At 45.1% G+C, this 18,011-nt stretch overlaps 1 protein-coding gene across 4 annotated transcripts in view; it reads left to right on the forward strand.

Moving 5' to 3' along the window:
* The window catches only part of NEGR1 (neuronal growth regulator 1), a 748,460-nt gene that overhangs the window by 609,727 nt on the left and 120,722 nt on the right, over nt 1-18,011 (forward strand). The window contains exon 7 of one of the 4 annotated variants that reach the window (XM_063939089.1): nt 7,277-7,425. The exons of the other annotated variants lie outside the window; for them this stretch is intronic. Within the exon in view, the coding sequence (XP_063795159.1) occupies nt 7,277-7,410 (134 nt within the window). The 3' untranslated portion in view covers nt 7,411-7,425. Of the gene's footprint in view, nt 1-7,276; nt 7,426-18,011 lie in introns of those variants that run through there. 4 annotated transcript variants of the gene reach the window in all.

An 18,011-nucleotide genomic window follows, 5' to 3' on the forward strand; every position in this document is an offset into this window, starting at 1 on the left:
GCTGGGTGTGTTTGTGACGTCAACCAGGAACGACAAGCACTGAACTGATCGCACAGGCAGAGTAAGTCTGGAGCTACTCTGAAACTGCTAAGTAGTTAGTAATCGCAATATTGCGAATACATCGGTCGCAATTTTAAGAAGCTAAGATTCACTCCCAGTAGGCGGCGGCTTAGCGTGTGTAACTCTGCTAAATTCGCCTTGCGACCGATCAACTCGGAATGAGGGCCATAATCCCCAGGTTCAATGTCATGACAACTACTATCAGGTAGATCAGGAATCACCAACTTTAGATTATCATTTTGATTCCTTAACTGTTTACTCATGTTAATCAAGTACTTTACAGTTACTTCATTGTTACATTTCAAATCATCCTGAGGGTTAATCATGACATGCGGTTGTCGACCAAATAAGATTTCAAAGGGGGACAGATTAAGAGGGGACCTGGGAGTGGTTCTGATACTGTACAATACAATGGGTAAAGCTTCTGGCCATGTCAATCCTGTCTCTGCCATCACTTTACTCAATTTATTTTTAATAGTGCTGTTCACTCTTTCGACCTTCGCACTCGCCTGTGGACGGTACGGAGTGTGCAGCTTGCTATCAATTCCCATCAACTTACACATTCCTTGAAAGACATCACCTGTAAAATGGGTACCCCTATCACTTTCGATTATTCTAGGGATACCATATCTACATACAAATTCCTGCACAATTTTCTTAGCTGTAAACATAGCGGTATTTGTAGCTGCAGGAAATGCTTCGACCCAATTTGAGAAAACATCTATACAGACAAGTACATATTTCAAATTCCGACAAGGGGGTAATTGAATGAAGTCAATTTGTATTACCTGGAAAGGGCCGCCGGCAGGTGGGATATGGGATGGTTCTGTAGGTATTGCCTTTCCAATATTCTTTCTCAGACAGGTAAGGCATGACATTGCTCTTTTACTCGCATGAGAGGAGAATCCTGGGGCGCACCAATAGGCTCTTACCAATTTGCACATTCCCTCCTTGCCTAGATGAGTCAGCCCGTGAGCTGCTTCAGCCAGACATGGAAGATATGCTCTGGGGGCCACTGGTTTACCATGTCCATCCGTCCAGAGTCCTGAGGACTCTTGGCCACATCCCTTTGCCTTCCAGACTGCCTTTTCCTGTGTGGAACACAAATTTTGCATTTTACACAACTTCTGTGTGTTGATGGTTTTGAATACCATCAGTTGTGTGGTGTCTGTCTGTATGGGGTAGCAGCTGCTAACTTAGCAGCTTCGTCTGCTCGGCTGTTACCAAGTGATACCGGGTCTTGGCTATATGTGTGTGCTTTACATTTGATAACAGCCACTCTGTCGGGTTCCTGTATCGCTGTTAGAAGCCTTTTTATGTGAGCTGCATGCGCTACCGGTGTACCAGCTGCCGTCATGAAATTTCTGAGGCGCCATAGGGCTCCGAAATCATGGACTACCCCGAATGCGTATCTAGAATCGGTGTAGATATTGGCTGACTTACCCTTAGCCAATTCACATGCTCTGGTTAGGGCGACCAGTTCAGCAACCTGGGCTGAGTGAGGTGGGCCTAGCGGTTCCGCTTCTATGGTGTCTTGGTCATCTACGACTGCGTATCCAGTACACAAGTCTCCCGAGTCTGACTGTCTGTGACAACTACCGTCCGTGTAGAACGTGAGTTCTGCATCTTCCAGTGGGTTGTCACTGATGTCAGGCCTTGCGGTAAAATTTTGGGTCAAATATTCCATACAATCATGTGTATCTTCCTTTGTATTAAATCCTCCTTCCCCAGCACTCTCACCTTCCACCCTTTGTGCCTGACCAGGCACACCTGGGAGATATGTTGCAGGATTTAATGCACTGCATCTCCTTATGGTGATGTTTACGGGGGCCATTAGTGCTAATTCCCATCTTGTAAACCTCGCTGATGAGACGTGTCTGGTTTGGGCAGAATTCAATAAGGCTGATACCGCATGTGGCGTATGGATTGTGAGGTTGTGGCCTAGCACGACATCTTCGCTTTTTGTCACTAGCAATGCTATCGCAGCAACGCTTCGCAAGCATGTGGGGAGGGATTGCGCTACCGTATCTAGCTGAGCGCTGTAGTATGCAACTGGCCTGCTGGCATCACCGTGTTTTTGGGTTAGTACGCCTGCCGCGCAACCAGCACTTTCTGTTCCGTATAGTTCAAAGGGTTTCCCATAGTCTGGCATACCTAGTGCTGGTGCCTGCGTTAGGCACTGTTTGAGTCTCTCAAATGCTGTTTCGGACTCGTCTGTATGCGAAATCCTATCAGGTTTGTTCGAGGAGACCATTTCCTGCAAAGGTAACGCTAAAATGGAAAACCCTGGGATCCAATTACGGCAATACCCACACATTCCTAAAAACGTTCTGATCTGTTGCTGGGTTTGTGGCAGGGTCATGTCTCTAATTGCTTGGATTCTATCAGCGGTCAGGTGTCTCAGTCCTTGTGTTAGACAGTGTCCCAAATATTTTACCTTAGTTTGGCATAATTGCAACTTGTCTTTGGACACCTTGTGTCCGGTGTCTGAAAGATGAAACAGGAGCTGTTTCGTATCCTTCAGAGATGCTTCCAGTGAATCTGAACACAGTGATAAATCGTCCACATACTGTATCAATACTGATCCACTGTCTGGTTGGAAAGACTGTAAACAATCATGCAAAGCCTGAGAAAATATACTTGGACTATCTATGAAACCTTGGGGCAATCGAGTCCACGTGTATTGGACTCCTCTGTATGTGAATGCAAACAAATATTGGCTGTCAGGGTGCAGAGGTACCGAAAAGAAAGCGGAGCAGAGGTCAATAACAGTGAAAAATTTGGCAGTGGGAGGGATTTGCATTAGGATGACAGCTGGATTTGGCACTACGGGGAACTGACTCTCAACTATTTTGTTAATCCCCCTTAGATCCTGCACTAGCCTGTAACCCCTCCCCCCACTCTTCTTAACAGGGAAGATGGGACTATTGGCAGTGCTGGACGTTCTTACCAGAATGCCCTGTTGTAGCAAGCGCTCTATTACTGGGTAAACTCCTAACTCCACCTCTGGCTTCAGAGGATACTGTGGGATTTTTGGAGCTATCCTACCATCTTTTACTTGTACAACTACTGGAGCTACGTTTGCCATTAATCCAGTGTCCTGTCCGTCTTTTGTCCAAAGTGACTCTGGTATCTGAGATGTCATCTCTTCTACTTGGGATGGATTCCTATTTGTCATAATGGTATGTGACATTAATTTTGATGGGGAGTCTAACATGTCTCGCACTTCCTGAGCGTGATTCTCAGGTATGTCCAAGAATACACCTTCAGGAGTACAATAAATGACGCACCCCATTTTACACAGTAAGTCTCTTCCCAGGAGATTGGTTGGTGCCGATGCAGCCAGCAAAAAGGAATGCTTGGTATGCAAAGGCCCTATTGTAATCTCGGCTGGTTTGCTAACAGGGTAGTGCTGGACTACTCCTGTTACTCCCATGGCTGGAATTGTCCTACCAGTGGTTCTCATGCCCACTGTCGAATTTATCACTGACTTGGCCGCCCCTGTGTCTACAAGAAAGTTTAAAGTTTTACCAGCTACATTAATTGCGACCTCGGGTTCACTTTCAAGGTTGGCAATCAATTTCACTGTCTGCAGATTACAGGTATGGCCACACCCCTATTGGGTATGGTGACCTCCCTGAATCCCGCTGGCAGCAACTATTTGTGAGGGAGATAGTTGGGAACTACCAGAGGCATGCCAGTCTCTGTTTGGGGGATATCTTTTTGTTTCCCCTGTATGTGGCTCATAACTCCGTTTCTGCGGACCTTGCTCCCAATGTCGTGTGTCGTGTCGTTGTCTAGGGGGTTGGTATGATCTTTGCGAATTTTTCGCTCTACAGTCTCGTGCATAGTGCCCCTGTCTTTGACAAGAATAACATGTTATCATAGTTGACTTACCCACAGGGTTGGATGGTACATACGCAGGCTGCTTTGTGGTCAGAGCCTGTATACTTACTGACATTAGCTTATCACTCTGCGACTCCCTGTGTCTGGTGATGTTTCGGTCGTGATCAATAGCAGCCTCTCTCAAAGTGGACACTGACAGACCTCGCCAACATGGTTGCGTGGTCTGTACCCTAGCCTTTAATGTTTCCTTCAAACCATCCATTAGTACAGATACTGCTACTTCTTGATGGTTTGGATTTGTCCTAATGTCCTCTATACCAGTGTACTTTGCCATTTCTAATAGTGCCCGGTGAAAATATTCTGCAGCTGTTTCTGACTCTTTTTGTTTAATGGAAAATATTTTGTTCCATTTAACAACTGCTGGGAAATGCTCCTTTAACTGTAAGTTTATCCTTCTTACGTTATCTTTGTTGTACACATCTGTAAGAGGTACATCCAGATCTAGTCCACAATCAGCTAAAAATTGAGCTGAGTCGACATTGGAGGGTAAACAAGCTTTTAGCAATATCTGCCAATCTTTATTATTGGGCTCTAAAGTGTTTCCTAAGTCTGTGATGTATTTTTGGCTGGCAACTAAATCTTTTCTAGGGTCAGGGAATTCAGACACTATGGTCCTTAATTCCATTCGGGAAAATGGGCTGTACATGGCAATGTTCCTTATGGGAGTGGCTCCTGATACATCTGTTTTCCCATTGGGAACTGCTATTACCCTAACAGGAGTAATTCTAACAACCTCATTCTGTGTAGATTCTACAGCTTGTGGTGAAATAGTCTCAGCATAATGCATGGTGCCGTACTTACCAGTTGATACGACCTCACCTATCCCTCCGCTAGGGGCCTTTACTAATCTCGTGGGTGTTGCTGTGCCTACTGTGGTCTCTGCTATGGTGGCTGCTAGAGAGAGCGCTGAAATCGTTGTCGCTTCGTCCTCTTGATCACACTCCTGAGGAAAGTTCAAAACAGGGTACAACTTGCACGGGTTAATACTTGCATGGGTTAATGGGTTAACATTATCATTAACATTTACACAGTTACTAAGTGATTTTGTGTTACACTTTAGTGCGTCTTTCTCCGTAATCAACTTCTCTCCTGATATATATGGTGGCGGCGGGCCGTGGCAATCAGTTTTCTGTTAGAGCCAGATCCCGCCGCCTGAGCCAAACCTCTCTGTATCTCACCTTCCTGTTGCCACAACTGTAAATAATCATAATGCTGAACTCGTCTCTTTGTTGATTTTATGAGACATATCCTCCTCCTTAAATTTTGTAACACCTCTGGGCTGAAGCTACCTATTCTTGGGAATTTCTCCCGGTCTTGTACCGTCATTCTCTCCCATTCATCACATAAAACCTCTGTGTGACTTCCATATTTCTCACACATGATATACCTGGCCGACCCAATTGGTCGGACCACTGAATCAACCCGAACCGAGGTTGATCGCCCCCTACCTGAACAACTGGCCCCCATAACTCTGCAGGCGTTGCTTGCTCTACCTCTGATCTCTATATCAAGGTCTTCAGCGAACCCTTACAGAAAACCAGATTGTTCACAATAGGCTGACGGTGGCGGTTTACCGAGTACCCCACTCACTCGCCCACGCCGACCAATGCGACCTGATCACACCGATATGGTGCTGGCGCACTCGACCCAGGGCACCTATAAAAACCGTTGTTTACTGGAACATGCGAGGGTTATCCGCAGAACACTTACTCTTTCCAGTAAAGGTGAGGTTTGTCAGATAGTTCCTGAGTGACCAGCGAACTTCCCTTCTTGAAAAATAAAAAATTACACAAATCACGTCAGAATGTACAAATAGCGTTTGTGACCCCTTTACTCTAATGGTACTAGGTCAGATTACTAACTACTGTACACAATTACGTGCGGTCCAGTCGTTCAGTACACAAACAACTAAGCTTGTGTACGGAAAGACCAATGGAATCAAAACTTACGACTGCGAATTCCTTCAGCCAGAGCTTGTACGGCCTATATGGGTCTTGCACCAACCCTTCTCTTGGTGTTGTGCCTCTGAACTGTATAGCGGACTTCCCTGTTTACTGTACCTGGACCTGCTGGTCTACTATGACCTCCTGGTCTTGTTCTGTACGACCTCCTGGTCTGACCTCCTGGTCTTGTTCTATACTGGTCCGCTATACTCTAATGCTCAAATATTATGTTTAACCAAGGATGCCTCCCTAGCCACCGTGCACGTCACTTACACGCGTGTACCTCATGAGTACTCGACTTTTCTTGTGGTTCAACCTTTAAGTTATATAAACTTATGTAATACAAAAACACTCACTCATCACATGTACACTTTTGCTTCTATTTCTATTTCTGCGCAGAAATTTTTCTTTAGCCCAGCTGTGTTACCAATTAGGAGCAGGATCTGTTAATTTAAATTTTGGATTTCCAAAAATAGACTTGCGTTATTTATCGCCTGTGGCGCTATTTACCGCTTTGCGTTACTTATCGCGTTGCGTTAAAAATCAACTTATCGTGACTTGAGCTACGTGGGCGTAACCGGACGCTCCGTTGCGTAATGTACGCTGCGTGCGTCTGCCTTTGGATTGCGTACACTGGCCCTCATTCCGAGTTGATCGGTCGCAAGGCGAATTTAGCAGAGTTACACACGCTAAGCCGCCGCCTACTGGGAGTGAATCTTAGCTTCTTAAAATTGCGACCGATGTATTCGCAATAATGCGATTACTAACTACTTAGCAGTTTCAGAGTAGCTCCAGACTTACTCTGCCTGTGCGATCATTTCAGTGCTTGTCGTTCCTGGTTGACGTCACAAACACACCCAGCGTTCGCCCAGGCACTCCCACCGTTTCTCCGGCCACTCCTGCGTTTTTTCCGGAAACGGTAGCGTTTTCAGCCACACGCCCCTGAAACGCCGTGTTTCCGCCCAGTAACACCCATTTCCTGTCAATCACATTACGTTCGCCGGAGCGAAGAAAAAGCCGTGAGTAAAAATACTTTCTTCATAGTAAAGTTACTTGGCGCAGTCGCAGTGCGAACATTGCGCATGCGTACTAAGCGGATTTTCACTGCGATGCGATGAAAAATACCGAGCGAACAACTCGGAATGAGGGCCACAAGTCTTTTGTTAGGGACACGTGTACGCAAAGCAAAGATCCACCGTAACACAATTTATATTTTTATCAATGTAGATGATCCCTGGTCATCTACCACACAACACACTGACTTCGCCTTATCTCCCAGGCAAAACTGTGTGTTTGTCTATCTTTTAACTATATTACCTTTACTCTTAAACTATGAAATAACGGCAAATCTTTTTTTTTTTTTTTAGCACTTCTATCGACTATAAAACTGGCAGACAGGAGAGTGATATACGAAAATGAAAAAGAAAAAGAAATGCAGATATATATGTGTGCGTGCGTGTGTACGCAAGACAGAAAAATAAACAGTTTTAAAAGACACTAGCGTTTTGTTCTTACCTCCGGTTCCCGGATTCCTTCAGCACTCTTTTATCTAAGTGAAGCAGACGCTTATCCCGTCAGCACTACGAGACAACCTCCCGCCCTTTGCTGAGGGATAATGTCTGCTGATCTACCTAGTGCAGATATGTGAAGGACAGGACGAGCCGCCAATTGTTAAAGCTAAATATTTATCGTGTATATAACCCTTTATGAGGTCTAAGAACAATGTACGCTATCTACGTAAGAAGTACCGTAAGGGTACGCAAGTTGCGTATCGATCGCTTAGCCGTGATCGAGACGCTCAGGCGTCACGTTCACTCACGGCCAAGTGATCGCAGGCAGGCAGACTATCGGCTGTGGACTTATCGTAATGATTCGCTATAGCGTAGCAGCGCTCGGGACCACGAGGAGATCACCAGCGATGCAGACGCTCACAACGTTAAACCTTTATATCTATACCTTTGGCAATGAAATACACAGCAAACCTTAGTGTAGAGACAAAGTGTAAGTGCAACCTTGTGTAACCTGATTAACTACAAAGCTGCTTGAGCGTCACCGACGCTCAGGGAATACTTAACACTAAAAAGAATACACAGATACCTGGGCTTAGGGTCCGAAACCTATTATATGTATTATGACTATTATACTTGCAAAAAGAATCACAGTACAAAGCATACACTACAATATAACATAAACCAACTAACCAGATAACTACACAGGAAATACAATACAATACAATTAAGTCTAATCAAGGGAAAAATACGAGAGAAAGAGAAGAGAGGGAGAGAGAGAAATGGCTCACAGTAAGACAATATGATTACGGAGAGAACTTACGCACAAGGGGAACGATCGCATGCGCCTCGATATCCAGCTCCCGATTATCAGCAATGAGAACCGTTGAAGAGAGTGAAGTTGGATATGGTCGGCCTGCTATTTATGCCCCACACACAATACAATTCAATGGTCCCTACAATCTCATTGTTCATTGGACACAGGAATTCGGCTTCGCATTATAACAAAAGGTCATAGGTTGATTCATACAGGTGGGCTGTGACTATTTCCAACTGCTCAGGTTGGAGGGAAACTGGGTTTCCCGCCGCATGGGTAATAAAGTGCAAATAAAGTAAATGTTCATAAACTTCTTATGTCCATAACTATTCGCACGAGCGATTGATCTGCTTCAAACCAACACCGGAATATTTCTAATTAAATATTCTTCCGATGGATACTAAACACCACTGTATTACTCCTATCTGACCCTTCGTATCAAACAAAGAGGGATTCCTTTGTTCATAAACATTCTATATTAACCAAACTTTCAGAATCTATCAAAGGGACCATGATCTATAAAATACATTATTTGTGAAAATATGTAACGATTGAGTCGCACGCTACGACTACACAAACTTTACCGTAAATACGCATACCGTGCACCAGCGGGTGCACGCAACAGCGGGTATGCGCCTTCACGGGAGAGCGCACGCATGCGCAGCGTGGACCAGTGTGAGGTGCAAATATGGCAGTGTGTATAGAGATATTTTTCTGACTTTGACACCTCAGCGAGTGCCCACGTGTCCTGTACAGAGTTCTTTCAATAAACAAATCCCCTGCTAACTCCTTGTAATGACCCTTTACATATTTGAAGATAATAATAATGTCTCCTCTTAGACGCCTCTTTTCTAGTGTATATATATGTAACCTAGTAAGCCTTTCCTCGTACTCCAGTGTCTCTAACCCTTTAATGAATTTAGTAGCTCGCCTTTGAACTCTTTCTAGTTCCCCGATATCTTTTTTATAATATTGTGCCCAAAACATAACACAATATTCCAGGTGCGGATGTACCAATGATTTGTACAGTGGCAGGAATACATCCTAGTCCTTAGTCTCAATGCCCCGTTTTATACATGCAAGCACTTTATTTGCCTTCTTTGCTGCATTTTGACATTGTGTACTGTTAGTAAGCCTATTATCTATGAGCACCCCCAAATCTTTTTCCACCACAGTTACCCCTATATTTTCCCCATTTTGAGTGTAGGATGCATGTGTTTTTTTTTGTCACAAAATGCATAACTTTGCATTTTTCTATGTTGAACCTCATTCCCCATTTAGACGCCCAGGTTTCCAGTTTAAATAAGTCATTCTGTAGAGACTCCACATCGTCTTCTGAATTAATTACCTTACACAGTTTAGTATCATCTGCAAAGATTGACACTGTGCTTACCAGGCCTATTCCTAGATCATTGATAAATATATTGAACAGTGGCGGGCCAAGTACGGACCCTTGTGGTATTCCACTGACTACTGGTGCCCAGCTGGAGAACATCCCGTTAACCACAACTCATTGTACTCTGGTATCCTGCCAATTACCTATCCATGTACAAATAGTATTTCCTAGGCCAAGTTCCCTTAATTTAATGATCAGTCTCCTGTGAGGCACTGTATCGAAGGCTTTTGCAAAATCTAAATAGACCACATCCACTGCTTTTCCCTGGTCAAGATTCTCGCTCACTTCCTCATAGAAGCTAATTAAGTTAGTTTGACATGATCTGTCCCTTACAAACCCATGCTGACTTTTGCTAATAATCTTATTAACCTGCAGATAATCCTCTATGCCATCCCTCAAATTACCTTCCAATATGTTACCCACTATAGAGGTTAAACTAACTGGTCTATAGTTACCAGGTATATTTTTAGTTCCCTTTTTAAATAAAGGCACTACCTCAGCTATGCACCAATCCTTTGGTACCATGCCTGATGTAATTGAACTATGGAAAATCAAGTATAGGGGTTTTGCTAGCTGCGACCTAAGCTCCATAATAACCCTCGAATAAAAATCATCTGGGCCTGGTAATTTATTAATCTTTTTGTTGCTTAGTCTCTCCAGGACTACTTCCTCACTTAAACAAGCATCAAGCCAAGAGTCATTACCTTTACTATCGTTATGCACTACTCTCACCATCTGATCCTCCCTGGTGAATACTGAGGAAAAATAATAGTTCCGTGTTTCAGCGTTTATCAAAGCTGCCAATTCATCTTTTAATGGGCCTACGTTCTCCTTCTTTAACCTTTTATTGTTTATGTATTTATAAGTCTTTTTAGCATTGGTTTTACTCTCTATAGCGATTTGCTTTTTGTTTACAATTTTAGCTGCCCTTATTACTTTTTTGCATTTTTATTGCATTCCTTATAATACTGCAATGACTCCTCCCCTTCATTAGATTTAAATGTTTTGAAAGCGCGCCTCTTTTGAGCCATTGCTTCTTTGACCTTTACTGGTAATAACTGGGTCCAGAATAGTTTTACCTCTAGTTGGGTCCTCGACTAATTGAGTCAAGTATTGATCCTTTAATGTATTTAAGAACCTGCTGCTCCTAGTTTTTTCACGTGAATCGTTACTCCAATTTATATCCAGATAGTTAAAATCCTCTAACACTAGGATGTCCCCCATTCCCGCAGCTTTTTCAGTTTGCTGTAATAGTTGTTCCTCATCATGTACGCTAATATCCGGTTGCTTGTAGCACGTGCCAATAACTAGTTTCTTTGCTTCTGTGCCCCCACTTGTGATTTCAACCCATAGTGACTCCACGTTATCTCCAGTCCCCTCTTAAATACCATCTATTAAGTTTGGTTTTAGAGATGGTTTAACATAGATACATACCCCTCCTCCCCTTTTGGTAGCCCTATCCCTCCTGAAAAGAGAATATCTCTCCAAATTTGCAACCCAGTCGTGAGAGTCGTCCCACCATGTTTCCGTAATACCTATAATATCATATTGAGATTTTGATACAAGCCATTCCAATTCCCCCATTTTACCTGACAGGCTTCTTGCGTTCGCAAACATACATTTTAGTTTAGCATCTCCCTTGCCCGTTTGTTTTAATGGTATCTTATCCATATAAGTGCCTTTCTAGACTTACCCTTACCGACTGTTATTCTCATCCCTCCCTTTCCACCCCCATCATATTTAATACAGCCTTCCTCACCACTATCTCTATTTGACCTATTAAGACCATGTTAGTATCTTCCCATATGCTATGGACATCATTTTCTATATATTGTATATATTGTTGAGCCATATTCTTCATTAGGTGATAAATTGGGAATATCTTGGGCAATATCTGTGTCAGTATGTCCGTTGTCAGTACCCTTGCAAATACCCTTGCCCTTGCTGGCTGATCTTTCGCTCCCCCTTTCCCTACCCCCAAATTGTTCACTACCCCAACCCTTACTGTTCTCACTGTTTGACCCATCGCTTCTAGCTAAACCCTCCCCTCAGGCTCCTAGTTTAAAATCTCCTCCAACCTTCTAACCATCCTGCCACCCAGCACTGCAGCCCCCTCCTCATTCAGGTGCAATCCATCACGACAAAAAAGATGGCGCCTGACTGAGTAGTCCACCCAGTGTTCCAAGAACACAAACCCTTCCTTCCTACACCAGTCTCTAAGCCACACATTTACCTCCCCTTTGGCAGCGACTATCTGATCGCAGGACAACAATTTTAGCAATCAGGTCTGAATCACCCCCATAGTTATGTCCAAAGTAGAGGGAATCTCTGACTTCTAAAGACATAGGGCGGTATTCAATTAGCCACGGTAATTTACCGTGGCTAATTTACCAGCCCGGGGCTGTCCAATATGCCCCGATTCTGGCACTTATCAGGGATTTTGTTTTGCCTGCCTAAGGTAGCCGAAACCAAATCTGCATTAAGCATGCCTTTGTTCCCAATTGCGGCCGCAAAAACACATACAGTAGGTCCATGACTTTCACGGATCCTATGTGTTTTCGCACTAAATTTTTTAGGGAGGGAAAAATTGGAGGCTAATTGAATAGCCTGAAAATGTTTTGCACCTAAAAACTTTTCGGGCCTGATTGAGTACCCTCTACCCCCCACCCCATAATTTGCCATTTGAATGTTTTACTGGACTGCTAGTCTAGTTTGACATTTCCAGGGACGGCTGACTAGTTCCCAACCTGTGTAATGTCTTATGAATATATAAAGCATTGTTGATTATAACAGAGCTTTCTCAGTGTGAAGATCTGTCCTGTTCCCAGGTGTGACCAATGCGTTTCAGTCCTCCCAGGACTTTTCTTATGACTCTTTATGAACAATTATGTGATATGCTGTTTTTTGGTTCCATTTTGCTTTTTATGTGTGGTATATTTAGTTGTTAGCAGTGCCATATTCTATTGCTGCATTGTTTGGTTTATCATAGGCAATTGTTTGGCAGAAGGGGAGAATAAGTAGCATAAAACTGTAAAGAAACACATTTTACTAATGGTCTGTGACCACCCAAATTATGCTAAATCCTTCGGTTAAAAGTTAATTGGCAATTAAATCCATGAATATATGAATCCATGGTTCTTTAGTGATGGACAAAGGTTGAAGCAGATGTAATGGAGCAGAGCTAGAAGATTTATATATAGGGCACATGTCACAAGCATCAACTAACGCCTTAATATCTCTTCTGAAAGTGTCCACCAATGTATCCTGGACGTAACTGTACAGACTTACAGACAACGGGGTCTCCAGTCAAGTCTGAAACATGCACTGTACTTCTACAAGAATGGATACATACAGTAAATGGAGTAATGCATACTGTATTTTGGAAGGTTTGTGGGTAGAGTCTGTACCCTTGGCTTGTTGAGTTTGAAGTAGTAGTACAGTAGATCTCGTCTCAAAGCAGAAAGTATTGTAACAGCAGGGAGAATGGGAAGGATGTCAGCGGAATGTTTGTGCTCATGCCAAAAATCTTCAAAGCAGAGCATCAGCTTTTAATATTCCTACTGTAGTTCCTTCTCTGTAGGTGATGTTACATTTGCATTTAGCATGTCTGAAATTATACTTTTTAGCTGATTCCACATATTAAGTTTTTATCATTAGTATATACATGGGGAAGAGGAAAGCGGACTCAATCAATAAGTGCACATAGCAAGTCGCCACCAATGTGAACATTCTGTTTGGCATAATGTGAGCTGGGTGTACTGTGTGGCATAATGTGAGCTGGGGCACAGTATGGCATAATGTGAGCTGGGTGTACTGTGTGGCATAATGTGAGTTTGGTGTACTGCATGGCATAATGTGAGCTGGGGCACAGTATGGCATAATGTGAGCTGGGTGTACTGTGTGGCATAATGTGAACTGGGGGCACAGTGTGGCATAATGTGAGCTGGGTGTACTGTGTGGCATAATGTGAACTGGGGCACAGTGTGGCATAATGTGAGCTGGGTGTACTGCGTGGCATAATGTGAACTGGGGCACAGTGTGGTATAATGTGAGCTGGGGGTACAGTGTGGCATAATGTGAACTGGGGCACAGTGTGGCATAATATGAGCTGGGTGTACTGCGTGGCATAATGTGAACTGGGGGTACTATGTGGCACAATGTGAGCTGGTTGTACTACATGGCATAATGTGAGCTAGGGGCACACTGTAGCATAATGTGAGCTAGGTGTACTGCGTGGCATAATGTGAACTGGGGGGCACAGTGGCATAATGTGAGCTGGGGTACAGTGTGGTATAATGTGAAATGGGTGTATTGTGTGGAATAATGTGAACTGGGGCACATTGTGGCATAATGGGAGCAAGGGGCACTGTGTGAACTGAGAGGAATCTTGTGGCATAATGTGTACCGGGGCACTGTGTGGTATAGTGTGTACTGGGAGCACTGTGTGGCATATTGTGAGCTAGGGTACAGTGTGGCATAATGTGAGCTGGGTGTACTGCATTGCATTATGTGAGGTAGGGGCACTGTGTGAACTGAGAGTAATCTTGTGGCATAATGTGAACTGGGGGGCACAGTGTGGCATAATGCGAGCTGTGTGCACTGCATGGCATAATGTGAACTGGGGCCACATGACATAATGTGAGCTGGGTATACTGCGTAGCATAATGTGAGCTGGTTGCACAGTGTGGCATAATGTGAGCTGGGTGTACTGTGTGGAATAATGTGAGCATACTGTGTGGCATAATGTGAACTGGGGGCACAGTGTGGCATAATGTGAGCTGGGGGTACTGTGTGGCATAATGTGAACTGGGACCACAGGGTGGCATAATGTGAACTGGGACCACAGGGTGGCATAATGTGAACTGGGGCCACATTATGGCATAATGGGAGCTGGGTTCACTGCATGGCATAATGTGTGCTGGGGGCACAGTGTAGCATAAAGTGAGCTGGGTGTACTGCGTGGCATAATGTGAGCTAGGGGCACAGTGTGGCATAATGTGAGCTGGGTGTACTGCTTGGCATAATGTGAGCTGGGGGCACTGTGTGAACTGAGAGGGATCGTGTGCCATAATGTGAACTGAGGGCACAGTGTGGCATAATGTGAGCTGGAGGTACTGCATGGCATAATGTTAACTGGGACACAGTGTGGCATAATGGGAGCAAGGGGCACTGTGTGAACTGAGCGGAATCTTGTGGCATAATGTGTACTGGGGCACTGTGGTATAGTGTGTACTGGGAGCACTGTGTGGCATATTGTGAGCTAGGGTACAGTGTGGCATAATGTGAGCTGGGTGTACTGCATGGCATTATGTGAGGTAGGGGCACTGTGTGAACTGAGAGTAATCTTGTGGCATAATGTGAACTGGGGGCACAGTGTGGCATAATGCGAGCTGTGTGCACTGCATGGCATAATGTGAACTGGGGCCACATGACAATGTGAGCTGGGTATACTGCGTGGCATAATGTGAACTGGTTGCACAGTATGGCATAATGTGAGCTGGGTGTACTGTGTGGAATAATGTGAGCATACTACGTGGCATAATGTGAACTGGGGGCACAGTGTGGCATAATGTGAGCTGGGGGTACTGTGTGGCATAATGTGAGCTGGGGGTACTGCATGGCATAATGTGAACTAGGACCACAGGGTGGCATAATGTGAACTGGGGACACATGGCATAATGGGAGCTGGGTGCACTGCATGGCATAATGTGAGCTGGGGGCACAGTGTGGCATAATGTGAGCTGGGTGTACTGCGTGGCATAATGTGAGCTAGGGGCACAGTGTGGCATAATGTGAGCTGGGTGTACTGCATGGCATAATGTGAGCTGGGGGCACTGTGTGAACTGAGAGGAATCTTGTGCCATAATGTGAACTGAGGGCACAGTGTGGCATAATGTGAGCTGAAGGTACTGCATGGCATAATGTGAACTGAGACACAGTGTGACATAATGGGAGCAAGGGGCACTGTGTGAACTGAGAGGAATCTTGTGGCATAATGTGTACTGGGGCACTGTGGTATAGTGTGTACTGGGAGCACTGAGTGGCATAATGTGAGCTGGGGTACTGCGTGGCATAATGTGAACTGGGGGCACAGTGTGGCATAATGTGAGCTGGGGTACAGTGTGGCATAATGTGAGCTGGGTGTACTGCATGGCATTATGTGAGGTAGGCGCACTGTGTGAACTGAGAATAATCTTGTGGCGTATTGTGAACTGGGAGCACAGTGTGGCATAATGTGAGCTGGGTGTACTGCATGGCATAATGTGAGCTGGGTTTACTGCGTGGCATAATGTGAGCTAGGGCCACAGTGTGAACTGAGAGGAATCTTGTGGCATATTGTGAACTGGGGGCACTACAATGAGGCCTTAAATAAACTGGTGGCCCTCTAAAAGCATTAAGGGTCACTCAAAATTGTTGGCATGGGGCCCACAATGTTCTAGTTATGTCCCGGGGGCCAGCCTAACTCACATTTCCTGGGTCATCTGTAAATGAGCTTGTAATAAAATACAGTAGTTTCAGTAAAATAAATTCTGAGTTTGGTGAAAAACTGCTATTATGACATTGCTCTAAGGGACATGGGAATACCAGTGTACAGTATCATGATGAATTAGGTCTTTCTATAAAAATGGTCACTAAATGTTTTTGACAGACTTCTGTGTAATATCTGGAGCATTACATGCCATGCCACAATATTCATAGAGGTCAATTCAATTAGGGGTAATGTTTTCACCCCCACGGGTAAGTGGGACTATATGCCGCACTTATGGTACCGCCAGGTCCTTAAACTTATGTCTGCAGCCCCTTCGGGAAATCAGCAACTTCAGGGTGAAATCAGGCTGCATAGGGGGGCAAGTTCTGCTGCTGTTGCCACTGTATATGTCATTGCAACGGCAACTCAACCCCCTTCACCCCTAATTGAATTGACCACATAATGTCTATCTCTAGAGTCAAGTGGCATTCATCTCCTAGTATGATCTGTATTAAATGATATGTCGCGCTCATCTCATATGACCATAGGCTGCTGGCAACGGTGTCTGATCTTTGCCATGTGCAGTAACCAGTCCACCTACCTGTTCTGCTATGGGGACGTCTGCAGTTGTCTGCACATGTGCAGGGGTTGCTGCTGTTACATAACATGTTACTATCTCCTATATATTAGCCCTGTGACTCTGTGCCTGGCTTTCTAACGCTGGGTGGAGTTAGCAGCTCCTGACAGTCCCAGCACACCACTTAGCACAGGGGTGGGCAATTATTTAAGCTGAGGGGCCACTTGACACTTTCTTGTCACTATCCGTGGGCCACGCATAAAATAGCAGCTCCCAGCTCCCCCCCCACATGCCAAAAATATAGGGACGTGGCTTCATGTGGAAGGGGCATGGCCAACAAATAATACAGATTCATATTAGGCTGCTCCATTATTCAAATTGCGCCACACAGTAGCGCCACTTACACACATTACACCAGGTAGAGCCCCTTTTACACACATTATGGCAGGTAGAGCCCCTTTTACACACATTATGGCAGGTAGAGTTCCCTTATACACAGTATGGATGGTAGAACCCCCTTTTACACATTACAGCAGGTACAGCCCCCTTTTACACATTACAGCAGACATTTTATTTGGGATAATCATTGCGCAGCAAGCAAATTATCCAGTGTCTTGTGGTCCCTGGGGAAAGGTGTGACACAGTGATAGAACTCGGGGGGTGACACAGTGACAGAACACGGGGGGGTGACACAGTGACAGAACACGGGGGGGGTGACAGTGACAGAACACGGTGGGTGACACAGTGACAGGACGTGGGGGGTGACACGGTGACAGAACACTGGGGTGACACGGTGACAGAACACTGGGGTGACACGGTGACAGAACACTGGGGTGACACGGTGACAGAACACGGTGGGGGTGACACAGTGACAGAACACGGGGGTGTGACACAGTGACAGAACACGGGGGTGTGACACAGTGACAGAACACAGGGGGGTGACAGAACACTGGGGTGACACGGTGACAGAACACGGTGGGGGTGACACAGTGACAGAACACGGGGGATGACAGTGACAGAACACTGGGGTGACACGGTGACAGAACACGGTGGGGGTGACACAGTGACAGAACACGGGGGGTGTCACGGTGACAGAACACGGGGGGGTGATATAACACGGGGGGTGTCACGGTGACAGAACACGGGGGGGGGGTGACATGGTGACAGAAAACGGGAGGGGTTGGTACAGCAAGAGCTAAAGATCTCTACCTCCAACCTAAAAACAGTCTGACGCCACTGCCCTAACACACAAATACACACACACACACTAACACACACACACACTTTATTTCTTTCACTCACTTTTTCCAGTAACTCACTGATCTGGCTGGTAGT

Source organism: Pseudophryne corroboree, chromosome 9 (assembly GCF_028390025.1).
Source record: "Pseudophryne corroboree isolate aPseCor3 chromosome 9, aPseCor3.hap2, whole genome shotgun sequence".
NCBI lineage: Eukaryota > Metazoa > Chordata > Amphibia > Anura > Myobatrachidae > Pseudophryne > Pseudophryne corroboree.